Genomic DNA, 27,871 nt, shown 5'->3' with positions numbered 1-27,871 from the left:
GCACTACGCACTAGGTCTAGGCGGTGCACATCAAGTAGGATTCATTAGGAGGGATCCGCTCAGCATAGTCCGCAGCGTCTCAGCACCGATGACGAGGTCCAGGCAGCGGCGCTCTAATTACAGCGGAGACGCGGCACAAGGCCGTGCTGAAAGGCTCTGGGAGTCCCCGCCACCGGCACCGGCACTCTTCTCTGAGTACCTGAGGCTTCACTCTTTCACCTTGGCATGCTGGAGGATCCCTCTTGCGACACAACCAGGGAGGGACTATGACAGATTCCACTAGCAGTCCCGTTACTGTAGTGTAGCCTGGACTGCTAATCGACACGCTGGCACAGGGCATGAACCGGAACTGCCCTCAGCAGGAAGCAGCAGAGGATGCCACTTTCTCATTCTCCTTTTGTCCTTCCTCTTCTTCCCCCATTTATTTTTCTTTCAGTCTGCCGGGCCCGGTGTGAGACATCCCCGAAATATCCTATGCCACCGTGTCGCTGCTAGGTGCTGGCCAGGACGACCTTGCACACGGGCACGGTGTCACTGGGCCGTTTACCGATTCGGGGCTTGCTCCTATGCCGCTAACTGGCGAGACTGTTGAACACCCTCTTAAATAAAGAAACAATGACTTGAAAAGCCCAAGGTCAGGTCAGCCCTGGATAAATATGGCAGTGCTGGACAAACAAAGAGAAGCACAAACGAAGTCGGGCTACATCACTTTCGAGCATGTCACACTAATTAAGAACAGTGACCCCAGACACCAGGACTGCTAATACACCTCAGTCTCATAAACTGCTAAATATGGATGTGATCACTGGATGTGATCACTGATAATGCTTACCGAATTAAATACAACAGTCACCATTGTACAAAGATCAGGTGCATTCCTTTAACATTTAACATGTCTATAAATTAACAAAATGAGTGCCTCTCTCAGTTACTAGCTAATTTTGAATTACATTTCACTAAGTAGGCCTTGTAAATCAACAACGTAGACTGTGCAATGATATTTATGCCTGGAATATAGAATGATAGGAGAATTTGACTCATTTTTTTCTGATTGGAAATAATAATAATAATAATAATAATAATAATAATAATAATAATAATGGTAACACTTTACTGGATGGGGCACAAATAGTAATAACTACAGTAAATAGTTACTGCTCAAGTACAAATCATGAACAAATATAGTCGAAGTTTGAGATGTGGCACGATTAACATGAATTAACATGAGATCAGTATTTTAATGAAGACTTAGTTTGTGGTTAGTTAAGATAAGTAACAACATAATACAGTATTATTTGTGCACTGTCAAGCAAAGTTTTTTAATAATAATAATAATAATAATAATAATAATAATAATCCTGAGTTTTAAATGTGCCTGCACATTGGAAGTTCCTAACTGTGTCCATTATATCTCTGTAATATATTTTTTTCCTACATATCTGGCTGCTAAATTGTACCTTTAGGGACCTTCAATATAGCCATAGTCATCAATGTCGATGCAGGAGTCACTCGGACAGGCCAATCATTATGCGGCAGCACACTGTTCCCTAGGGAACGCGGCAGGGCAGAGCGCTGTAGCTGTACAGCACAGCAGCAGTGCATCGTGGCCATGGCGATCCTCCAGGCCTAAAATTTACACTGCCAGGCTTCATTGAACAAGCAGGGCTGGATTTCTATCTATATAATGGCAGAATATATCCCAGTGCTTTAAATATCCCTCCGCCGTGCTCGGCGACGGTGCTCTTCTCAGCGCCTGCCGGGTTTTGCTGCGGGCGATGCTCCCTCTCCTCTAGAGGCCAGGCGGGGACTGTCCACCGACCGTCATGCAGACGCCCCCCCCCCCCCCCCCCCTTCCCGCCAGCGTGTCTCCGCATCGCTTGCCGTTGCCGCTCCCGGCCAACTGCAGGAAACAAAACAGTTGACTTGGGCAACAATTAAGTGCATCCAAGGGGAGCAAATTGCTCTGCCGACAATGAGACTGACGCCGTTTATCCACTCCGCCTCCAAGTGTCCGCAGCGCGCTTTGCTCATTACCGCTCCATAAAGAACGGTGTGCATGTACGTCCCCAGATCGAGGGCGGGTCATACTGTATGAGGAAGTCAGAAGCTCACATTGATTACCAATTCCCACATATGGCAGTCACGTTTTATACAGCGTGTTTGGAAATTCTCTGCCGGTGATCTCCGGAAGACGCCATTAGGAAGATAAGAGATAATAAAACCGATTCCAGCCCATCTGTTCAGATTAAATGAGTCACCAAGACAAAATCACGGGGATTTGCTGCAAACCCACAAGGTGTATGCAGGCTGCATAATCAGCTGCTGAGAAATTTAATTTTCCAAAGTTTTCCTGAGAAATTAAGCAAGAAAAAGAAGCTGATAGTTCGGCATAGAGGGGAAAATAAAATTGGTTATATATATATATATATATATATATATATATATATATATATATATATATATATATATATATATATACACACACACACACGCCAGGCAGTTATATATTCATTTTTTATGTTGATGTTTATCACACGCTGCACATTGAGACGGTAAGTAAAATCAGGCTAAAATAAAGTGTGACTCGGGGAAAGACACTGGATAAAGAGTCTGTGGAATAATGGGAGAGGACAGCTATTGATTCACACTGCTCTGACAGGCTAATAAAACACTGGGTCATGCATTCTGCAGACTCAGCGAAAGCGGAGGTGCCAATGAAAAGCAGCAAATGTTAGTAATGGTGGACGGAAGGTAGTTAGAGGGATGAAAACTTCACATTATGTCTGTGTACCCTCAGCTTAATTCGGTTTCTTAATCATAAAAAGCCTCCGTTTGTATGTGTGTGTGTGTGTGTGTGTGTGTCCATGAGTGAGCGGGTATACATTACCTTATGGGGACACAATGTCCCCACAACACGATGAATACCTGTTTTTTTCCGTTATGGGAAAAACTCAATTTAATAAAAATCTATAACTGCAATGAAAATACTAAAAATGCAAAAATGCGTTAAGTAGTAGGGTAGGCGTTAAGGTTGTCATAGTTAAAGTTAGCATTTTTCCCACAGAAATGAATAAGCGGCCCCCATAAAGATATGTTTACCAGCTATGTGATTTTGTGTGTGTGTGTGCGTGCGTGCGTGTGTGTGTGTGTGTGTGTGTGAGGCTGTTCTTGGTCTAAACTTTGAATTGACCAAATGCCACTTTATGTGATACAGGCTTCAGCTCACACCCTCCAATGGATCCAATATGAGAAGATCTTTTAAGTGTGACTGGCTTGACCTTAAAGAAAGCTCTTGATGTAATTTTCCCTTAATCCTTGTAGCCTAGAAAGAGGGAGGACAAACGAAAAGCCAATCTGTGCCATGCGATTTCAGCAGCCACACATCCATCTGCCTGCTTGTAATTCTCTTTCATAGACATTAGAAGTGGTTTGGTTTCAGCGGAACTCTCCAGCAGGTCAGGAATCTCTGACCTCGTGCTGCCTCCCATGTTTGCTTCAGTTTTCCATTTTTTTTTTTTGTTTTCCATTCAAATGAGATCCACAGGGGAATTTCCGTGCATGCGAGCGGCAATTATGAGACTGTAGTACATCATCATAATTATCTTTCATAATATGACAAAAGATAAGTCACATGACCAATACTTGATTACGATTAACATTAAATTTTAGTTTAATCAAACTTCAGAAGCGTAGCAAGGCACATTTGCCAAGCTCTGAGAAATTTCACGACATAAGCTGCATTCTCGAGAAACTTTGGCAAGTAAAAAAAGAAGCTGTACGACCCCCCTGTGTCGTCAAACTCAAGCCAATTATCTTTATGTAACTTTAAACCACTTTTAACGTCGCATTTGCCAGTAAAACTAAGCCTCTGTCAACTAAATTGAGCAATTACGTGCAACAATTTCCAACAATTAACTTGAGTCATATTTGTCCAGACTACTGCTGGCAATTCTACTTCTCAGGGGGTTTTCAATATGTCAGGCGATCATTACTTATACAGGATCCTAAAGATTTTTTTTCTCTATTTTCCTCTATTTTCTCTTTACAGACATCTTACTTTTAGGTGTGTAACGTAATTCCCTTTTACTTCAATTGCATGAAACAACTGTATATACATATATCCGTCGAAAACAAGATCACCTAAGCATGTCCAAATATGGACACTTCCTAAAATGTCTTCAAGCACTGTTGCTCCCCTCATTCTGTTTGGGAATGAAGATCTGCCCAGCTGTCCCTTTTGGGACGCCATCCAAGAATCTTGTACCTGACTGGTCCAAATACCCCAGTCTCTGGAAGCTGACCACAGTCTTAATTTTGGACCCGTCAGGCACCATTGTGTGACTTCTATGAAAACCCAGCAGTAATCCAAGCATTAAAAACCAAGCATTTAAAACTGAGGCGGTTAACCCTGAAGTCCGTGGTTGATTATCTGATCCCGCCGGTCAATACTATCATCACAGACCATCTCAGGGCTACATGCATGCATCAATAGACTTATGGGAAAAAGGAGTTCTTACTTTTCGTGATCGAACTGTAATAATCACACCTGAATCCATGGCTCCAGTTAGTACAAATCTTCCCCTTTGTTAGCGCTGATTAGCTCACAGACGCTCCTCTCCCTCCGTAAGCATATTCAGTGACACAGGTTAATTGTCCATGAAGGTAACAGGCCACAGTGCCGTGTGAATACTTTTACGCTGTTTATTTACGCCATACCAGAGCACACCCAAGGACACAAGATTACTTTCCCCTGCACTGTGCGATGCTGTCAATTTGCCCAAACGTTGCACAGTACACCCCAAACACTGAATATTATATCCGAAACGCTGCGCAGTACACCTCAAATGCTGAATATTATACCCCAAACATTGCATAGTACACCTCAAACACTGTACAGTACACCCCAAACACTGAATATTATATCCCAAACGCTGCACAGTACACCCCAAACACTGAATATTATATCCCAAACGCTGCACAGTACACCCCAAACGCTGCAGAGTACACCCCAAACACTGCACAGTACATCCCAACCACTGAATATTACATCCCAAACACTGCACAGTACACCCCAAACACTGAATATTATATCCCAAACGCTGCACAGTACACCCCAAATGCTGGACAGTACACCTCAAATGCTGTAGGGTACACCCCAAACGCTGGACCGTACACCTCAATTATGTAACGTTCTGCCACAACAGACATTTCTCATGTCAATCCACTAACATTCACAAGACTCTAATTTGATGAAATAACTGATTCCCATCATATATTTTGGTGACGCTTAAGCCACATGACTCACTATAAGGAATGAGCTCTGCAGCAGTAAGTGTAATGCTGTGGATTCCCATTGATCTTCGGCATTTCTCACATTGTGCATTGCTGCATTGTAACATTGTGCTATGCACACATGTCGCTTTGTGCTTTTCAGCGACAGGAATTGTTCCCAAGACAAAACAATAGCTCTTCCACTGCAGGTTAATGAGAAAAAAATGGATCAGCGGCAGCTGACATTTAGCTGCCTTTTCCAAAGTACCTTCAGCCAGAACAATAAGAATGTGCATGCAGATAAATCCAAACAACAAAGGTAACATCCATCCAGGGCCTGTGTGCACACTGCCGCCTCCCCCCCCCCCAAAAGGTGTTCATGTGTTATTTCATATCCATCCATCATGGCATGACTTTTGACACACAAGCTTAGCAGCATATTCTGCACATTACACTTATAACAATGTGAAAATACGTTGGTGTTGTATAATAATGAAGTATAACAGGTTTTGACATGAGGCCTTTTATGCTAATTCCCTTAAACTTCTCCAGACTGCCAAAAAATGTTGATAACCATAGAAAATTATAGTTAATATAGCAGCTATCAATCAGCCTAACGGGGTCAGCTACCAGGCTGCTAATCATCACTGGACAGTCCAGGCAGGCAGACTTATGAGCAAAGAGGGTGCCTCCAGCAGCTGGCCAATCACGAACGATACAGGCGTGACATCACAAGGCGTCCACAATTACACTGACCCTTTTGAATGAAAACCCAAAATAAAAGTGTCTTTAGCACCGTAATTTATGTCCTGTCATGAATATTGCGCTGTGGGTTCAGGAGGACTGACATTTTCATTTCACTGTGAACTGAACATGCCTAAGATGACAATACAGCATTACTTCACTTGAATAATAAACGTGATGTGGAGGACACTTACCATTGTGAGGAGCCCTCAGTTCCGCTGACCTCCAAGACGTCATAGTCGTCCTCCAGCTGGAAGTCGGTGAAAACCAAGGCAATGGTGTCTCCGGGCTCGGCCAGCACCGTCCACGTGCAGTCGGCATTGTTGTTGTAATCCTGGGGGTAATTGGGGCTGGTAATGACCCCGCTCTGGCCCCGCAGGGTCCCTCCACATCCATCATCCGCTGTGGGAGAGACACACGAAGATGGATACACACGAAAGACACAGGATTTACACACGCAAACCCTGTGAAATAATCCTTTAATGACTTCTGTGCCATTCTTTAAAAAGTTAAAAATAAGGACATTTGAAAGAAAAAAAAATCATTAACTCTGATAAAGAACTCAAAAACAGCTTGGGGGACTTGTCACAATGGGTGATGTAACGATCTGTAATGTAGGTGCGAAAAACAGCATTTTGCTAGTCATTTGTGCTGACCTGAAATAAAACTTAATACTAGATATAAGTGTTGTGTTGATAATTGCGCCCCCTGGCTGTTTCAGAAAGAGGGAGGCTCCTGTCCACAGCAGCTTGACAGCTGTAAGGAAAAAAGACCAAAGTGCTGCCAGGTTAGCAGAAAAAAAATTGCAAACATTAGCCTGTTACTGTTTCAGTGCCTGTGGTAGGTGAGATTCCCGTAGCAATCCGTATGTAGCTTGGAGAAGGAAATACACAGCAAGAAAAGGTCCTGTAAGTTAACAGAGGATTTCAGGTATTTATTGCCTGGAACTGATCCATCTTTATCAATCCATCTTCTATAACCGCTCTTTCAGGACATGGTCGCTGTGAGCTTGGAACCTATCCTAAGCAGGACAGGGTACAAGGGAGAGGACACGCTACCCAGGATGGCAGTCCCTTACACATCACAGGGCAGGGCACACCATAGACAGGATGCCAGTCCCTTACACATCACAGGGCAGGGCACACGATAGACAGGATGCCAGTCCCTCACACATCACAGTGCAGGGCACAACATAGACAGGATGCCAGTCCCTCACACATCACAATGCAGGGCACAACATAGACAGGATGCCAGTCCCTCACACATCACAATGCAGGGCACAACATAGACAGGATGCCAGTCCCTCACACATCACAGTGCAGGGCACAACATAGACAGGATGCCAGTCCCTCACACATCACAGGGCAGGGCACACCATAGACAGGATGGCAGTCCCTCACACATCACAGTGCAGGGCACAACATAGACAGGATGCCAGTCCCTCACACATCACAGTGCAGGTCACACCATAGACAGAATGCCAGTCCGTCACACATCACAGTGCAGGGCACACCATAGACAGGATGCCAGTCCGTCACAGGGCACAAGAAATGGGACACCCTACATGGGAGTCCATTATCTGGAGCTGCTTGTATTCATTCGATTTATTGATTTATGTTGTCTGTTGTATTTTTACAGAAGTATTCAGGTAACTCGCATCTTATAGAAATGTCCATCAGAAGACCCTCTTCCTGGTTGCAATTCAAGACCTTTAGTAACTATTCCAAAGGGAGATCAAGGACAACTTTATATCCGAAGGGCATAAGAAAACTCAAAAGTCACAGATTTGTATTTCACTTTAACACTAATATTGCTGGAATGCCAGGGTTATACAGTCTTATATAAGTGTGGCTGCGGCTTGCCATTTTATCTCTCCTGATCTTGTATTGCCGCACATATTGTCTACTATCCACTGTGTTATTTATTGCTCTTTGCATATCTGCCATCATGAGTCTGTGGGTTATCATGCAAGGAAGAATCTCACTGTCCTTGGTACGCATCACGATGCAACTCTCCAGTGCACTGAATGCTTCAGTCTATACCAAGGCCGGGTTTTTTAGAAAGCACTCATCCTGCGTTGCCCAAGAGGCAGATTTCATGTCACAGGTGGAGAAATTCCTTAGAGAGCCGGCTTAGTAAATGGATGATTGATTCCAGGAAGAGGAGCTCATCTCCTGCATGCCATGGATCCTGTCAATCAGCTGCCACCACTGAGAAGCAAGCCAGAGGAGCGATGGGGGAGGGCTGCTGGCGATGGGGGTGGTCACAGTAAATTCAGATCAAAGGAAGCCTTCATAAGGGAAACTCACATCTTCTGTTCCACCCAATTTGGATCTGATTTTCACTTGCACCTGCCCATTTTCCAGCATCCTCTCGAATTTGATACGATTCCTGCGTGTACCTGCTCATTTTTGAGGTGATGAGCTGTCTTTTTAGGACAGTCTTCAACAGGGAGACCTGTGACAAGCTTCCATCAAAATTAAATCAATCAAAATGAGACGTAATGGCAGGTGATTTTATTCATGTTATTGCAGTTTCAGGTAACAGTTTCCACTGCAGGAAAAGAACAAGCCTGGAGATAAAACAGAACTAATTTTGGAATATTAGACCTCTTCTGCATCGCAGACAAAACACCCAGAGGTATAAACTTTATATAAGTTTCTCAAGAAAAAATGTTAATTAAATGTTTAATTCTGTTATTAATGGTTCCTGAAAAGAATGACTTATCGAATACATATATTTTTGCTCAATGTCAGATCTTAATTTTTACATACACACACACAGGTTTGTAATTATACTTTTGTGGGGACTTTCCATACATTCCAATAGAGAAAACTGTAGTCCTCACATGACAACCAGAACCCCTACCCAGCCCTAACCTTAACCATAAGTAACTAAACAAAGTACAAGTTGTGGAAACCAGAAAGATGTCTCCATGAGGCGTTTTTAATCACATTTTGGGGAACATTTAGTCCTCCCAATGTAATTTTATATATATATATATATATATATATATATATATATATATATATATGACACACACAAACACAACACACACACAAAAGCATTTGTGTTCTTTTATTTTAATCAACCTTCTTGCTCAGTTCTCTGGTTGTCATAGTTACAAAGCTGAGAAAGGTCCACCTCTAAGCCAGCAGCAGCATACAGTAAATAAATTGTCTTGGTAAAGATCCAGCCAACTCAATGAATTTAATCCAACTAATACTAATACTGCCACAGAAACACAGATCGCAGTGATCCAGGTTTTTCAGAATGTCAGGCAGTCACTAAACTACCCGTGACATTTAGAAACCGCTTAGGAATAGCCTGTAAATTCAGGAGCATGTTTTAGAAAACATGGGTTTTGGGAACAAAACAGCAAAAGTGAATTTTGCAGAAAAGTATAAAGTAATATAGACCTAAAAAAGCCTAATAAAAAATCACAAGAAATCTATGCATTTTAAAAATACACTGTATAAAAGACAGTTAAATAGCACGCTTTACAGGTGGTGCAGGAGAAGCAGTAAGAATTCTTATGGTAAGAACCCATTACTGTCTGTTCTGACTTCCTTCGGTTAAACACATTTTTAGCCCACATATCTTGTAATCAGGGCTTGAGAGCTTCAGAGACGAGACATTGTTCTGTTTTACTTATTGTGACATTTCAACATGCTGCTCACCACATACCATTCCCCATTTTCAGGGCAACAAGTACATTAGAGGGTTAGATGACCATTCAACCACCATCTACAGATCAAGATTCATGGACCCACCGCTCAGCGACGGCACTCCTGTGAAACGGAAATCGAAATTGAATTATAACCTGGCCTTTGCGACTCAACCAACCAGCAAGCCATGGATACTGAGTGTGTAGCACAGAAATGGTGTGTCTATAAGGAATTTCATATAGATCAAAGTATGAATTGTATATTGATCGCGTATAAATTATATATGCACACATTGGAGAATCAAGGCAGAATTTCAATTTGTATAACCAATGCAGTGAGAGAGTGAGATGGGAGCAGAGGGCCGCCTGTCATCCTCCACATATGGAAGGAGCTTAGACTTGGACTTATCTTGCTAACAGTATTGCGCTAACAAGGGACAAAGCTGGCCAGCAGCCCTCGGGGTCAAATTCTCTGCCTCAGTGGCTCCAGGGACACGTCTACGAGGACTCCTCCTGGCGAAGCGCACGCACACATGTGGAGACGGAGCCGCTCTCTGCCAGCAGCATCCTGAATCCGTGTGGGCTTTTAAGCAGCCGAGACGCTGGCTTGCCATCTCTGGCCGTGATAGAAGGTAATAGCTCTCAAGGCATGGACCAGAAAGGAGAATGTCACGTAACACAAAAATAACCTAATTAATCCCACTGTCTGCATTCATTACTTGATTTATATGGACCCTCTTGTTCTGTCTTTTCCTGTCTGTCTATGACGTGTATGTCGGGCATGCTTAATGGACTGGGAACAGGGGGAAATGCTACTTTTTGGCAATCCAGGACAAGATGTGCTTTTAAAACTTATACTGGAGAGGTGATGTAAATCAAGAGACAGCTATTGCTGAAGTGGAGGTGCGGGGGTCATTGAAGTAATGGATAAATGTAAATGACCTGCAGATATCAGCAGAAAACTACTGTGATAATATGCATTAATCAATTAAAAAGCTCAATGCATGGCAGACACAAAGATGTAAATAAGGGATATTTCTACAAATCTATGACAAAAGCAGATCCTGGGTTTTACTGAGCTCTGGGTGGTAACCAGAAATGCGGAGTTTGCAGTTCAGGCTAAGTTTGGGTTTGTGAGACGGTGGGGGTTGGATGGACAGAACAGTGACGCTACTGTGTCCATTCATTGAGCAGCCTCAGGTGGGCACTGGCAGTGGGGGGAGGGCCCTTCCTGGCGACCCGTGCCCTGCCATGTGTGTTCATTCGAGGGCATGCTGACAGGCAGCCAGGGTCCAGATGGCTCCCAAGCAAACTGGACCACTCAGTGGCCAATGTGACATTAAACACAGTAACAGAACATAACAGAGTTAAAAATATAAAGAAATGCCCCAATATTAACGTTTTGGTGCTAGTGTATATTTTACAAAGACATCAGTCTGCATTACTTTCATTATGCTAAATTAATATGTTGTTAAAGATTCCAAATATTATACTGGAACACTAGAGTAAGTAGCACACTAAAACGAGTCATACGAAATCATCCATTCTGCAATTGTTCATGCTAGCGGGCTCTCACCTCTACAGTAAGGCAGAGGGAAATCCCAGGAGGCCGTCCCAGAAGAGGTGGCCAGGCAAGATAGCACAGTGTGCCCCTCCAGGACGTAACCGGCGCTGCAGCTGTAGCGGATTTTGTCCCCGATGTTGAAGGTGGAGCCCTGCTGGAAGCCATTCTGGAGCTGTCCTGGGTTCCCACAGGTGTAGCTGGGCAGGGCTAGAGAAAGACACACCTTTATTTTAATGGTAGATTAAAACATTCCCACATATTCATACAGAAGCAAATCAGATGATTCATAAGCAACAGGTGATCGTTCAGTGAGGAGCATGCTGCTGCACGTTTGAGCTTCCAGTTCCTCAACCACAGTGTATAATGTGATGACGCTGAACTCCCCTTCAGCTTTATCCAATTCTGATACCAGGAAGAACACACTGTGGCTTCAGCCATCTGCTGAGTATTTTTAGGACTGTGGTTGAGAGTGTGTGAGAAACCAGAGCTAGTCATTCTATTTTCACCCTGCACGAAACAGTAAACAGATGCTGACAGGTTGTAATGGGATTGCAAAATTGCCTTCGACTTGCACAGGCCCCCATTGTGCATGCTGATAAGTGTGTACCCGTACCCAAAATCCCGTGACCTCAGACCTGGCTCCTCCTGAACAAGGAGGATGACACTTCAAATCTCTCACTGGTCAAGACAATGCTCTTCAACAGCAAAACCCTTTCTAGAGTCACACAAGTACTTCAGCATTATCAGAAAAGCACAGGTTACAAAGGGCATTGCTATTGTTGGATAAGTTGCAGAGAAACCACCAATCAAAGAGAAGCTATAGTACTGCAACAATAACAAGTGTGTTATCCAGAAGGGCAGGCTTAATGAAGAACTGAAACAAATTTTTAAAGCCAAGCATTTTAGTAGAATGTCAGACTACATTTCATTTTAATCTTCAGAGCGATAACAATAATAAGAACAGTGCCATTTACCACTGTGAAGTACTGTCACGTTCCAAACACAAAGGAGGCAGAAGCAGATGGGAAGGCAGAACAATGAATTGGAAGAGGGCAAACAAACATAGACCACATAGGATTAAACAAAAGGTAACACTGGCAATAGGGGAAACCGCTGGAGCATACACTAGCGTGAATGACTGAACTGGGGAGCACAGGCATTCTTATACACGACTAAAAAGGCAGCAGACAAGGGGCAGCTGGAGTGATTCACACAAGAGCTGAAACGAAAGGCAAGACAAATGATCATCAGGTGTGGCTTGTTGGAGTCACTAGGGAGAAAACAAAATGGGCAGGGATGCAGGGCATGACAAGCACAATAATAATAATTAAAAAAATCTACAAATAACAGACTAGCCAGTTTCAGAACCGTAGCTTCCCATCCTCATGTGCATGTCTACTAAAATTACCCCAAAATGACATTTTTGTGTTCCTGACTCACCTACCCAAACCGACAGAAGCACAGGTCAGGAATCAATGGCCTGAATAGCACCGGCAGAATCGTCTCCTTTTCCAGTACAAAGCACATCTGCCGCAGAATTTTCCACAACATCAGAAAGAGTAACATACTGTATATTTCTTTCAGCGTAATGTTTGTCCTAACCCTGAAAGCCACATTGCCACTTTAAGAGTGAAGCGGGAAGCACACCTACAGGTTAAAAATAATGGCACATCACTCTCTCCCTCCAGAGCATGTCTGAAAAACAAGGTTTACTGAGATAAAGCATGGTGTTAGCAATGACGAGTGCGATTTTGTCATCATAAAGGAGCACATGGCCACTGACCAACTGACCACATCAATATGTTGCAGGTGTGGATTGGTTTTGTTAGATACACAACACTTTTCTTTTAACACATGGCAAATTCACTGCCATAGCTAACAGTTACAGAAAGCTAACCTGACATTTGCAATACTGCAAATAAGAAACCCTTATAGTTTGATTCATCTGTATCTGTGACAGAAACGTAGAGAAGTCTGAATCTGCAAGAAGGCACTGCCATGGTGAATGAAGACAGCAGGTCCTTTATTTAAATACGAGGCCAAATATAATAACACATACAGACAGACATGCAAATAGCAGCACAATATTTTGCTATATTGTCCAGTGTTTGAAAGGTAAAAATCACTCTAACTGAATTTGACTGAACGTTTAATTAGAGCACATTACACAGCTCTATTGTATATTGTAGCTTATTTACCCACTTCAATTAGAATGCAGCACGGAGTGTACAACCACTGTAGCATTAACATTACTGTTGTTATCGATGCTGCATTTCACTGTTTTCCACGCTGGATGCCCGTATTTATCAGTATGTGAAGGAGAAAAAATCTGAACAAACCTCTAAGTGAAAATGCCCCCAAAACAACATCTATTACCCATTTTCAACTCAAATCATGTTCAAGGCTCTTTAAAGTGGACCGACACTCACTGTAGATAACCACAAACAAACCCATGTCAAGAACTATGATCTATCACTCTTTACACTTCAAGGTATCACTTTTTAACTCATAGTTCTCGTTTTAATTTGCTTGTGTCCGGGTCATTAACTACTTGATACAGTCACTCTGAACTTTGATTTTACAGAAGGGTGTGCCATTATATTTGAGAGCAGGGGTGTACATCTCTCCCATGCAGAAGCCCCCTGCTGTTCTATCGCAAACTACAGCTATATCACAAACTATAGCTATAATTGTTCCTTAAGGTCAGGGAGCAGAGTGCTTACAACACACCAAGAAAAACTTGACACATCTGGTCGATGAGAGCTTGAGGTTTATTCGTCACTTGGTCTGCATCTCACGGTTGACTAAACATCTCTGGCTCCTCAGTCTAATGTTATCTACACCTCTGGGGAGGTCCGGAGCCGTCACACGCATCCATGCCCCTGACACTTCACTCTTTCGGCATCCACTTTTCACACGCAGCTTCAGGCTTGTCACGCTGGTCAAAGCGACTTGGCTGCTTCTGATACCTTCAGGAATGCTATTTCCTGCTGGAATGCCAGACCCACTGTCTATTCGTGATGCCCCCAAGACCATCCGGGTCAGAGGGATCCCCGGACTGACACCATCCTAAATTCTCTCTGTGGTTCAGCATCACAACTTTATCTGCCTTTTCCCAAACCAGAGCACTGGATGTAAGGCTGCAAGTCTAAGCCCCTGGAAGCAAAGAGCTGCAAATTCAGTTTTCAGTTAAGCTAATGGGGTATGATTTCTATTAGAATCGCTTCCCTTCTTCAAAACACCTTGACCGACACACTAGAGAAAGAACTGAAACACCCTGGGAAGGTGAGCTCATGATAATGTTGCTGCTTTCAAAATGACCTCCCTGGCACTATAATAATTTTATTTTCTTTGATATGAGACAAATGATGCATGTTTCCACACCGCTGTCTGTATCCCCTTCTTACCATTTCATGAGGTATATAAGAGGAGTTAAACCTCAGTGCTAGGATGAGGGTAAAATGTGTTGGAACAACAGCCTGAAGCCAGGCAACTAAAAACTGTAACAATAACCCTCATTCGAAGGCCAGAACTACCCAAAATCCCAAATATTTTCACAGCAGTAATGGAAGCTGATGCCTTTGCATGTATATATTAATAGTTCATCCTCGTATGTCCTTTACATTGAACACGCACATTCCTCCCAGGTGACCGCCCTACCCTAAAAACAGCTGCAAAGGGACAGGCCGGTTTCCCCAGATAACGATGGAACGGCGGAATGTCACCGCCTATGCATCGCTCTGCCTCTTTTCCTGCGCCTCGCTGTTTATATCTGTCACACTGCCATGCTATGCTGTTTCGCAGGCTCTTCTTTAGCATCTCGTGGAGGGATATAGGGAGAGCATCAGGTGGTGTGTCCCCCCCCCCCCGCTATAAAACGCGAGGCCTAACGAGGCCGCCAGCAATCCGCCGTTCCCCCGCGGGGCCCCTCGCGGCAGCTTGATGGGGGCGTGAATGGCGGCCGAATCTGAGGTGCTGCAGGAGACGGTGACAGTGGGCGGCGGGAGCCAGCACACAAACCAATATCACCAGCTGACACATGATCAGGCTCTGCAAGGTAAACGAGATATTCTTCCATAATAATGTTTATATTGACATGTTTATATAGACATTAGCATTATATTATATACTGGCTCTACATTTTTCCCCCTGTATTTCTACAAACAGTATACTCTATATTCTTTTACTGCTGTATAATATTGTACTGTTTTGCACATATTGGATTTACTCCAAAATGCCTTGCACTGACATGCACTCCTGCAATTTTTATATATCCTTCAACAACACCTGCACATGTATAGTAACCAAACTATGTGTGACTATTTGTCTTGCCTGCCTTTATAGTGTCTGTACCTACTGTATGCATGAGAGCCACCAACAACCGGAGACATATCTAACCAAGAAACCTGATTGTGATTCTACAGAAGGATGAGCATATTTAGGGATATGAATCTACAACTTGTTGGTGAACCAAGAGGACGGTGTGGGGCGTACACTTTGCCTTGCTCTGGATAAACGCCACCTTCTTTGTCCCCACACTGGGAATGACATTGTGAAATTGATCCCAGCACATGGCTGCATTAGTCTAATGGGCAGTTTCTTCTTGTCGAGCAGCTGTCCAATCAGGACCAAGCCTTGTAAGCCACTCCCCCCAAGGGGCCACGGGGGTGTTCCCTCCCGTTTGCACACCCAATGTGCTGCTAAATTGCCATCCAAAATTTGGCTTGCTTAATGGTGTTTGTATAAATGTACGCCAGCTGGGTGCGGGAACGATTCCATGCTGAGTCCTGAGTCTCCACGTGTCTGTGTTTACTCCCGCTTACAGGGAACAGCACCTCTCACTGGATCTGCTGGGTTCTCCTACCTCTGTAGGACTCTAGCTCAAGATGCACAGTTCACTTTCAGGTATTAAATGAGGGCTAAGGGGCCAAGTGTTCAGTGCGTGTATGGTTGCCACAGTAACCCATGCATGATCTGACCTTAATTCTCCAGTGTCCTACTTCACACCTGTGTCCTTATACACTGTTAACTCCTGAACCTGTTGTCTGTGAAAGCCTCTTCAAAGTTTTTAATGAGTGAAAAATATAATACGGAGCCTCCAGTTACACTTGTCATTTCTAAGGGCAATGTGTTAAAAATGGTAAGCTCTAAAGCTATCGATTTCCGTTTGTTGTGTCTTGATGAGATTTTTTTTTGGCTATCTGCCGTTTTATTGCCATTCTGTTCTCCATCGCATACAGTACCTTCCGATTCAAAATTAGAGCACTACATTTTTTTGAACACCCCTAATACTCATATGACTCTTATGGCAGTATTGGTTATTAAGATGGCAGAATTGGTTACTCATATGGCAGTACTGGTTACTAAGATGGCAGTATTGGTTACTCAAATGGCAGTATTGGTTTCTCAAATGGTAGTACTGGTTACTCAAATAGCAGTACTGTTTTTTCAAATGACAGTACTGGTTACTCAAATGCAATCATTTAAGGTGAACCCCATCATGACTTTAAAAGTAAAGGCAAAACATCAGTCCTTATGCAGACAAAGCTGTATTTCTATTAGAGCTGGGCAACATAGGGATAAAGTGTTGTATTGTGATCTTGAACATTCATTTAGTCAACAATTTCAATATCGCGTGTATCGGTATATAGCCTAAATACTAATTTTCTTGCATAACTGACAGTTAAAAAGCTATTTTTACACAAATGCAATCAATGTATGAGTCTGTTGTTGGTGTAATTTATCTGTCACATGCTCCATAAATACAAGTAAAACACAATCAGAATATCAGCAAAGCTCAAAACAGCCTGTCATATTTCACTATTTTCCAAGTTTTAATTTTAGAATATTGTGATAAATATCAATATTGTGAAAACCGTTCCCTGAAATGAATAAGGAGGTAGTCAGATAAAAAAAATAAGTAGCAACAAAACATAATGCTGGCATTTTTCAGTGTCATCCCCTATGACAAAAGTTAATTTTTGTATGATTTATTCATTACCATCATATTTAAGCTGGCAGCCCATTAACCTTTTCATGTACTGAATCTGTTTAAGAATAATTCTAGGGGAAAATTAAGCAAAAATGCGGCACTAGTGTGAAGAAATTAGCGCTGCCGCAATTAATCCGCATCATCGATTACGTCAACAATGAAAATCCGTTGCATCAATATTTTAAGTCGAAACATTGTTTTTTATTATTATTTTAATGAGATTACCTTTTTCATTTCTGAGAAGTTTCAGTTAATTAGAACAAATGTTTTTTTTCTTCAGTATGATTATGTAATTATGTAGTTCAAATTATCAGAAAACAATAAGGTGGTTTGTACATTGTGCAAAATTTCAATGGCATACCTGCGCTACGCACGAGCGCCTGAAGAGGAAACGCATTGGTGCTATTCTGGATGATGGACAGCCAGAACAGGCAAAACCACCATAAGTGTTGTCTATTTGTGTTCATTACATTACCATTAGTATCGTGTGCTTTTAAATATCCTTTGTCCATATAGATGCTAGATACACTCATCATTAAAGTCACAAAGTCATAGTTTAGAATCTCCTTTGAATAAGGGTTTGAGAAAATGTTCGTCCTAAAATCTGGGCTTATTCTGCATTGACTGAGGGTGCCCATGTGTGTGTTCATGTGCACTGGACTTATTGGGATCAGTGTTATTACCTTAAAGACTGAAACTAAAACGAAGGACAATTAATCATTTAGATTAACTGACCAATCAGTAAAATAGTCAATAAATGAACTTATAGAAAAACTATTGTTAGTGGCAGCCTGAAATAAATAATGATTTTATTTATATTGTGATAATTATCAATATTGCTTGTTATGAAACAAACTATCAATATTTTGCCATATTGTCTCAGCAACCAACTAAACCAACAAAATGGTATTGGTTGTGGAGAGAATAATTTAAATTAATAAATCCATAAAATAAGCTGAAACCCCAATGTGTCCTTTTTAAATGTTCTCATTCAGTCCTCATACTTGTCAAATCTGAATGTCAGCAAAAAACAGATGTCAATACGAGGCAATATTTCAGCAAACATGCCACCAGGATGCCCTTGCTAGAACTGCCTTTGACCGCAAACATTCCTTCGCAGAGTGCAGCAGTGACATTTGCAGCTTGTAATTGGTTGAAAGGCTGCCCGGCCCTCTCTCACTCCACTCCTTTACCCATTTATCTATTATTTAATTAATTCTGTCTGGCTAAAGTGTAATTTTCAGACCAAGCTGCAGTCTGACAGGCAATTAATTGCCAAAGTAGTCGACTCATAATCGCAGCTACGTCAGTCATTGACTCTGTGCAGCATAAACAGCCAGACGCAGAGAACTAAATACGTAGGGTGTTCCCAAACCCCACACCACAATGTCCTCCCCCCAGTTGGACCCCGGTCTGCACAGATCCCCCCCTGGACATGGGAGGCACAATAAGCTGTGCTGAAATCCACACTGCACCGAATCTCTCTGAGGCTGTGAGGCTGGGGCGACCTGTCATGTCCTGACTGCTACCCCATCTTCATCCAAAAGGTGTGGAGCATTGAGACGTGACTTCAAGGGACAACTCCCAAGAAGTTTACATTATAACCCCCCACCCCCTTCACAGGACTGTCACTGCCTTTTGCTCACCCTAAGATGTCATCGTTAACTGCTCTTGCCCCTTCCTGCATGTTACACAGAACAGAGGACCAATGTGGGCTTTAACAAAAAAACATGATGGTGGCTTGAAACCTCAAATCCCAACCGGACTAACTCCAATCTCCCATCACTGCGAGGCGTTTGGTAACCTGAACTGCCTCACCGGGCATAAGTAAGAGCCTCTCTAAGTAACCTGCTTCTTTTCTCTCTAAGTAACTGTTCATTTCACTCCTGCATCATACATTTTTATAACTTTATAAATATCTGCAGGAAGGTTTTAACTAGTTATAATCTATATCTGGAATCTAGCCTGATATGACGATGAAGGGCAAATAATTACTGGCTCATACATGGCTTAACGCCATGCATAATCAGATTAATTATTAAAATGTTTCCTTTGTATTCTTACAGTACATTATTATAAAGCATAATCATATGGATAACTTTAAATGCACATATATATATATATTTTTTTTTGATCATATGAGGTATTTCATCTCACTTTTTCAAATGAAAATTTTCACTTGAAAGTGTAAATTTTGGCAATAAGAGAAACACTAAACACTGCTTATATAATATGCCATGTCCTGGGTAATATGCAACCACACATAGACACAGGCCCACACACACACACAAACACACGCAAATCAAGTCCCCTTCATTTTGTGCCAGCAGCCTCCATGACACTTCAGATGTCAATGGGTAAAACAAAACTCCATATAAAATTGATGGGCATCAGCAAACTCCCAGGATTGCAATAATGTGCAATTCATTGGCCATTAGCGCATCTGAAATGTGGGGTGATGAAACGGCAGAGGAGGCCAAGGCAAAGGCAGGGAGAGAGCGGTTCCTCTCCTCCATATATCACAAACATCCTCAGCGGGAGTAACACAGCATCTCCCAAGGAAGGCCTGACACCTTCTGAAGTATTCTCCTCAGATACTCTCCGTTGCCCCCCCCCACCCCCCATGTCCTTCATCATGGCCCCGCTGTGATCTCCCAGCCTGCCACCCGTGCAAATTCCTGTCTCACCCCCAGAGCAATACGCAACACTACCCAGAATGCAATATTGGCGGAAGGTGCACTGCAGGGAGAAGCACAGCAGAGGGCCCAGCCTGAGGTCTCTGCCCACGCCCTTGCTCTAAAGGTAGACTCACCTTAAAGGCACCACCTCAGGCAGGATGCATTCATGAATTCCTCCATTGTGTTCCACCCACCAAGACATGAGCTACCCCTTTATTGTGGCAAACACTGTACCTATGGCTTTTCATGTTCCTACACACGGCTGGACTTCCAACACAAGCAGCACAGGAGAGCCACCACCTCTAAAAGCGAGTCGCTGATTTTGGTGCTCCTTCTTTTCTCTTCATTTCTTTATGGAACGGCTTTGTGATTGCGGCCCGCTCTGTGCCGATCGTCTAGGTTGCCACAGCAACGGCCGCGAGCACCTGTGACCGCGGAGACAGCAGAATGGCGCAGAAGTGACGGCCGCACGGATGAAGTGGGCCTCCTCGAGCATGTGGTCGTGGTATGGGGGGAACCAAGGCCACTTCACAGGAGCAGAAACGCCAGCAGGGAAGGCAGTTTGGGAATGAATGTACTATCCTGATTTCTTTGCCTTTCTTATACTTATCAGTTTGTTTATTTATTAGTTTCTTAATGTATTTATTTTTCTTTCATTTATTCATTAACTGATTCATTTGTCTATTAATTTGTCAGTTTTTTTTTATTTCCTCCAAGCGCCATCTCTGTCCTCATACTGTTGTCAGTCATTGCACAGTATTTACACGCTTCTGGGCGTCTGGTGAAGGGCAGCACATACCAGATCAGGTGGCCTAGCCTCCCCAGTGAACGGCGTGCTGGATGCCACCAAGGCCTCGTTCTGGATCCCTGCGACTCCCCACCCCGCCCCCATGCCTCCACACTCTCTATCTCTGCTCCCTTCCAAGCTCTGACACCTCATTTGTCCTCTTCCTCCAGCGGCCAGCCTTGGAAATAACTCACCGTCTCTTCTGCTTCTCCTCTCCCTGTCACGTGCACTCCACTCTCTTCCTCTCTCTCCCTCTCTTTCCCCCTCATCCTGTGATCTACACGCTTCCCTACTCATCTCCACGTCCTCATCCCTTCCTCCAACATGCAAGCTGGGAAGAAAAAGCATCTGTCCGAAAAGTTCACTGAAGGTAATTTATGGTGAAACAGACGGCACATACTAGCACACAAAATGTCATGGGACATGTGTAGTTTGGAATAGAAATTAACAAGATGTTTCCTCACCTTTGGCCTTTGGGACTGCTTCATTTAATTACAGAGTTGTCTTTTTATGGAAAAGCTGACAGTATTGTTCTCTGCTTTTCCTTTAAAAGGTTAGAGGGTTCCACTGCTGAAAAAGACCAGCACATGCTCCCACATAATTCTGTTTCAGTCACTGCAGTGTCCAGCAACCACAATATCTACATGGTCTATGGTCTCAGCTATTGTCCTAAATTTACCAAAGGTAAATATTGTTTAGTTGCCCATGTGGGACTCCCACCTGCAATAGACATTCAAACCCGAACAGGGCTCTTCATCCAACTAATACCCAGCATGCATTTCTCAGCTGAAGTGATTTATGGGCTATAAATGGCAGCATCCATTTCCATTTTTACAGTGAGCCTAACCAATATGCTGCATCTTCGAGCTAAACAAGCAGAAATTATTTAAATCCAGTAGATTCCAGAAGTGGAAATTACCTGAAAAAATGTTAAGCTGAGAAAACAAATTGATTTGCATACTTCTTAAGCATCAGGGGCCAAATCTTTGTGGCAATTAGAATAAGTGCAAACAATATAACTGACAGTATGCATGCAATTATTTAGAAGCTTCTCACAAAATGTTACAATTAAAATTAAGGAGGAGGCTATTGACAGAGCAGCTATTTTCCAAAGCAAATGCTTGCTTGAGCAGCAAAACTAAGCAATTGTCCTGTGTGTCATTTTGCACATGCGGACCACCATCCATCTTAACAGCAGAATCACCCTCTTCATCAGCCACTGCACTTCATCCTCATGGTGAAACCCAGTTCCCAGCAGAGTGGGATTATTATCACTTCCTTTTTCATGCAGAAGAGTCAGTTCTCATAGATTTTTTCTTAAAAAAAAACTGTAAAACACAAATCCAGAGCCCATGGTTCAGGTTCTGCACATAAAATGCTAATTTATGGATCCATATTTAAAAGCATCTAAATTTTGCTTAAAAATACACATCAGAGAGGTGAATGAGCAGAGAGGGACAAACTTAATGGCTGCTCCCAGAATTGCATCAGAACTTTGATCTTTGCAGAACTGATGAGTGGAAGCAAAGTGAATCCAATGTTCATGTTGAGGTCATCAGTTCTTCTTCCTACTATATCCTCACCAAGCCACACGTGTCAGTCATCCAGCAGGGCATTATGTATGCTTGCATATACTGTAGCCTGTATAATAATAATCTCTACAATGATGGGAACAGTATGCAGGATATTTTTGAACAGCTAACACAGTTAACAGGCTGTTTAAAATCCCTCACAAGAGTTTGGATTAGAGTAAAGTGTTAACTACACACAAAAGATTCAATTTTGCTTTCAGAAACGGCTTCTGAAAACACACTTATCATTTCCAACTTTTATAATAAAAAATAACCAGTCACATCAGCCATGACAACAATCCTACTATTATTACACTGCTTATCTCGCAATAAGGCCCATAAAAGTTAACTGTCAAAAGGCTATCATGTTTATGCTGCAGACAATACAAAACCACGTGACACTGCAGGATAATTACCTATTGAGGAACAGACTGAAATCTGGGATGGAAAATGGGACGAGCATAAAACACGAGGAAAAGTAACAAAAACCTGCGGCATGAGGGTTAAAGACTAAAGGATTTAACCACCGGCTCATTCCACCAAATAACAACAATAATAATATATTATTATATTATTAATTATTATCATTATTATTATTGTTGTTGTTGCTATTATGATTGTTATTATTAGAATCACTATTAATCTTTACAACATCAATAATAACAATAATAATAATAATAATAATAATAATAAATATTATTATTATTATTATTATTATTATTATTATTATTATAGAGCGGCATGGTGGTACAGTGGTTAGCACTGTCACCTCACACCTCTGGGACCCGGGTTCGAGTCTCCGCCTGGGTTACATGTGTGTGGAGTTTGCATGTTCTCCCCATGTCGTTGTGGGGTTTCCTCCGGGTGCTCCGGTTTCCCCCCACAGTCCAAAAACATGCTGCGGCTAATTGAAGTTGCAAAATTGCCCGTAGGTGTGCATGTGAGAGTGAATGCTGTGTGAGTGTGCCCTGTGATGGACTGGCCCCCCATCCTGGGTTGTTCCCTGCCTTGTGCCCATGGATTCCGGGATGGGCTCCGGACCCCCCGCGACCTAGTAGGATAAGCAGTTTGGAAAATGCATGGATGTATCTTCCTCTGCGTTCCACGTACTCCCTGCTGTTTGCCCAAGCATTCCCCCCCGGGATCAATAAAGTTTATCATTATCTTAATCAGGACGTGAGGGGTCTATGAACATTAGTCCAGGTTACTCTGAGTGAAACAAAACAGAACATGTCGAGTAACAGCTACAAAGGGAGATGGAGGAGATGAGCTGAAAGTGCACACAGGTACGTAACTCTCCCGAGAAGGCGGGTCCTCCTCCTCTTCTGCTAACGGCAACATTTTACAGCAATAGTGAGGATGCGGAGTAAAGAACACGAGAATGTCAGTACAGAACATTAGCATGTGAGCACAGAGTGGACCTGCATTCCCAGGAGTCAAACATAAAACTAAATTTAAAAGCTTGAATGAATTAGAGTTTTCATCTTATATTGTACAATTTAAATTGCTTGGCGTGGAGTTCAGATTTAATCTGTAAATAAAACTTGAATTCAAAATATTATAATTGAATTTTAAGCCAAAGTGTTTCGCAATACAGACTCAGTTAATCAGTTCTGGCAAAGATCACAGCGCAAAAAAAAATTCTCTTTCAAGCTCTTTCACTCGCTTGTCAAGGAAAAGGCTGAAGGAACAGAGCCAATATTTACATGTGTGACTTATCTGCCTTTTTTCCTCCAGTTTCCTTGACTAATCTGGCTTGCTTTGATGGGAGGCCCGAGGCTCCGCCTCCCTCAGTACTGTTCTCTGTACTTGAGGGAATGTAATTACAAAATTAAATCACCTGAGACATCAGATTGCTTCTGCAACGTAGAATGAGTGTGAATGAATTGCAAGGACCCTGACCACCCTGAGCGACACACAAAAAACAAACACGCACACACGCACTCACCCACCCTTCTTCATTACTGCTGGGCAGGGGTGATAGTGTTGCTTACTTTACAGCCTTCCTCTGATCCTGGACCAGCTAAGACCAGAGTACATGTTTCAAGGTACAACAGAGCAGTCAAGGCCAAGTCAAAAAGAGACCCGTGATATCTGTGTAGCTGAATGCGGCGTACTAAATTATTCATGGACGCATAACCAGAAGGACGAGTGCTGATCTGTGGCACAGCTTTTCTGCTGAGTAAAACAACCACTGCTGTCCTGGCCGGACAAATGGGGCCTAAAACAAAACTATAATAGCATGCCGGGGGGGGTCAGAGGGGCATAAGACAAAATGTGGATGAATCACTGCAGCTCAAACTCAGATTTATTATTTTTTATCATTATTCTTCTGCTATTTATCACTCCACCCAAAGGCAACTTTTTATTCATTTATTTCCCTACTTTCCCAGGCACCTGAGTCAGTACCTTGTGCAAGGATTCAGCAGTGGTGCTCGCCTCCAGCCTTGCGCCTTCGACCTTTTAGTCGTGAGCCGGGGTCCTGTAACACTCTGCTGCCTCCTGCCATTATCTATCAGACTATACGAGCAGAGATGGCAGGGGTGCGGAGCAACAGGGACCTTTCCTGCCCGTAGCTGTGTTTACTGCGGCGGTGAGCAGCGTGAATCTGAGTGATGGGTTTGTTGGGGCAAGGGGGGGTGGGGATACAGAGGCGGGACGTGACCAACGGCAGCATGAGATGACGCCCTAGTAAATACACTTAACACATCGCTAATGCCAGCCCTGAGTCACATTAATGATAATTAGAATAGGTCAGGTATGCTAGCACACCCAGTGGAACCTTGCTGCATAAATCCGTGCAAACTCTTATTATCACGTTGGGCTCCTAGATGGCATGATGGAAGTGAGCACCACAAACCAGCTGCTCAATCATCCCTGGATGTTTGCGCCTGAGGTGACTTAAAAATAACTTGCCGTTCCCGTTGCACCGAGAAAGGACTCCTCACAGAATACAACCCCAATAAAAGTGGGCCGTATTTCAGTGAAACAAACAGGAAATTATTACTTCCTGACTGGCTTCCTTTAAAATATGGCATCAAGATATTAAAAAGTACTAAGACAGAGAATGAACAGCCTTCCCATGCCTCTCCAGTGCTGAGCTCCTTTGCTCTACATGCGTAACTCCCGCGTGCTACAAGGGGAATGAGCACTGATTAGCGAGCACTTCGAGACGAGAGTGTGACGACAGGATGCTGCAGACAGGACGGCCGCCTTCACAGCGGGGCCTGCAGCATCCCGCCGGCTACGTGTGTCTGCCTCGCCACGAGGCTGTTCAGCCAGGAACCATCGCCCACCCCCCTCACGGGCCACTGGTCTTTTATTTTTTTTTCATTCGCTTCATTCACACCCATATCCCTCTTCTCACACCACCAGCAGTTTATCTCTGGGGGCGGTGGCCCCACCGACAGTGACATGCGTCCGCTGAAAGGCCGCCAAAGGCTGACTGCCTTCACTTCTCTGTAATGTTCCCTAGCAAATGAGCCCGAGCTATAGAAGCAAAAGGGGGAGGTTTATTCTCACTCCCCCGACCAGCCCTTAATTCACCTGTCAAGTATTATCAGCCAAATGTACAGAGTGTGCTGGTGAACACAGCTACAGGATACCATTGCAAGCTCACCCCCACCCAGCACGACTGGGGCAGAGGCAGAAGAACAGGCATGCCTACACTGGAATTCTTCAAAGGAACCACATTATACAGTGCTTATTTTGTTGCTGTGTCTTAACCTTGAAATCTAAATTGCTACTTTTGGCAATAGGTGACCACAGAAAGGCAAACGGCAGCGAGGCAAGAGTCCTTCAGGGAATCAATGCAAATACGTGTCTGTGGCAGACCCAAGGCAATCACACCCTAATCCAAACACAATGTGCCTGTAATCTGCACAAGATACAATAACAGAATCAGAGAAATGCACGGAAAACAGAGATGGAGAGGCCCGTAAAATACAGCGGTAATCTGGGTACGGAATAAAGCATTGTGCTGATAAACATCCAGATCTAATAACATCAATACAAAAAGGGAAAGGGAGAGTCAAATGTCAAGGTACGTATCCCTTACTTTAGATTTTCATGGGATTGTTTTCACTGTTTACTCCACTGAAATAAATCCAACTATTAGAAGAAAAAAGCTAACATGTCAGGAAAATGATCCACATATTTTGCCCTTGAAGCTTCTCTCTCACATTCTGTGGCACTAAAACAGGCACAGAGACTGACATCAGTCAATTAAAGCCTCCTAATTAATCTGCTTTGTTCATTAGGGCCCCCTTGACTGCATGCTGTCAATCCCAGAAGTCCACAAAACCAATAAAAAGCCTCCAAGCAATAAACATCTGTGATTAAATCAGGCCAGGAAGTGTGGCCCTTAATCCAAAGCACGTCCTGTCTCCGGTATCCCATCTGCTATGAGTCTGTCACTGCAGCACATAGGTAGCTTAAATATTTGACAATTGTCTTTCCTGAACTGCTCCGACATTCTCATACGCCATCAGTCTCTCTGTGTTGCATATCGTGGATTATTGTACCAATGTAACAAAACAGCTGGTCTAACATTACAGTAAGAGTTTGTCACAACTACGCTGACTTACGACACACTGACTTTGTGAATTGCTTGTCTGATACCGTGCCATCATTTAGCAGGTCCCGGGCAGACTTCGCCTGAGCTGGAAGTGAGATTTTCAGTGAGACAGTAAGGTGGATTTGTCAGCCATCTGTGCCCCTTTATCCCATCATTTAATGAACAACCACTTTTAGGACAATTAACATTCATCTATCCATCCATGTATTATTTATTTATTCTTTTGTGCATTTGTTTATTTTGGGGGTGGGGCTTTTGTGCTGATAGTTATTTTGTAATACTGCTGGATAAAAACTCCGCACCCCCCAGAGGATTGACAAAGTTCCATCTTATCCCAACACATCTTATCTTCTGGAACCCGGTTTCCTGATTACAGCTGTGTCCCCCTCACAGTGCTCAAACGAAACTGCATCAGACCAAGGCCAGGTTATAGTTAATTTGTTCTGCGACAGGGGTGCTTAGGAATGAACCCCAGTGCAGACCTGAAAATTGTAGCCACAGCAGGCTCCTAACCCCGGTAGGTCTTCTGGAGAGCCTCCTGCTTTCCACTTACAAGTACTGCCTTGTGAAAGTCCATCTCCCTGCTGTGCTACTCCTCCCGCTCCCAAGACACTCTCATACTGTATTCCCATCATATTTGCAAGGTTACCAGGCCATTCGCTTCTGAAAGCTGAACCAAACCATTCGCAGGTTTGTCCTTCAGGACGAAGGCATGCAGCGACTCACAGACCTTGTTAAGCTTTTTGCTGCTGTCATTGAAACAACCCACAGAATGGTAGAAACAGGCTTTGGTCCAGCCGCCGTGTGCTGGCAGCGTGAGCACGGCGCCCATGGCTTCCAAACATCCGCATCACACGACACGCCAGGTGAGAGGCTTTTGATGTCTGGTCACCTCTAATGAGGATTTCTCTGTAAGATCAGTTTGTACCACTTATCAACAAACTTTCGCCACAGAAATAAAGGCAGACAACTTGACATTCTGACCTACTCTAAAGCAGAGATTAGGGCTGGTTAGGGAGAC

At 43.3% G+C, this 27,871-nt stretch overlaps 1 protein-coding gene across 2 annotated transcripts in view; it reads right to left on the bottom strand.

Annotated features, from left to right (window-relative positions):
• Positions 1-27,871, bottom strand: part of csmd2 (CUB and Sushi multiple domains 2) — a 249,101-nt gene that overhangs the window by 159,881 nt on the left and 61,349 nt on the right. For both annotated transcript variants that reach the window (XM_048993996.1, XM_048993997.1), the window contains 2 exons: positions 11,259-11,453; positions 6,210-6,417 (listed from right to left, as the gene is read on the bottom strand). In XM_048993996.1, the coding sequence (XP_048849953.1) occupies positions 6,210-6,417; positions 11,259-11,453 (403 nt within the window). The remainder of the gene's footprint in view (positions 1-6,209; positions 6,418-11,258; positions 11,454-27,871) is intronic.

The sequence above is a fragment of the Brienomyrus brachyistius genome, chromosome 23, assembly GCF_023856365.1.
Source record: "Brienomyrus brachyistius isolate T26 chromosome 23, BBRACH_0.4, whole genome shotgun sequence".
Taxonomy (NCBI): domain Eukaryota; kingdom Metazoa; phylum Chordata; class Actinopteri; order Osteoglossiformes; family Mormyridae; genus Brienomyrus; species Brienomyrus brachyistius.
Note: the sequence above shows the minus strand (reverse complement) of the source record. Positions and strands in the feature narration are given on the sequence as shown.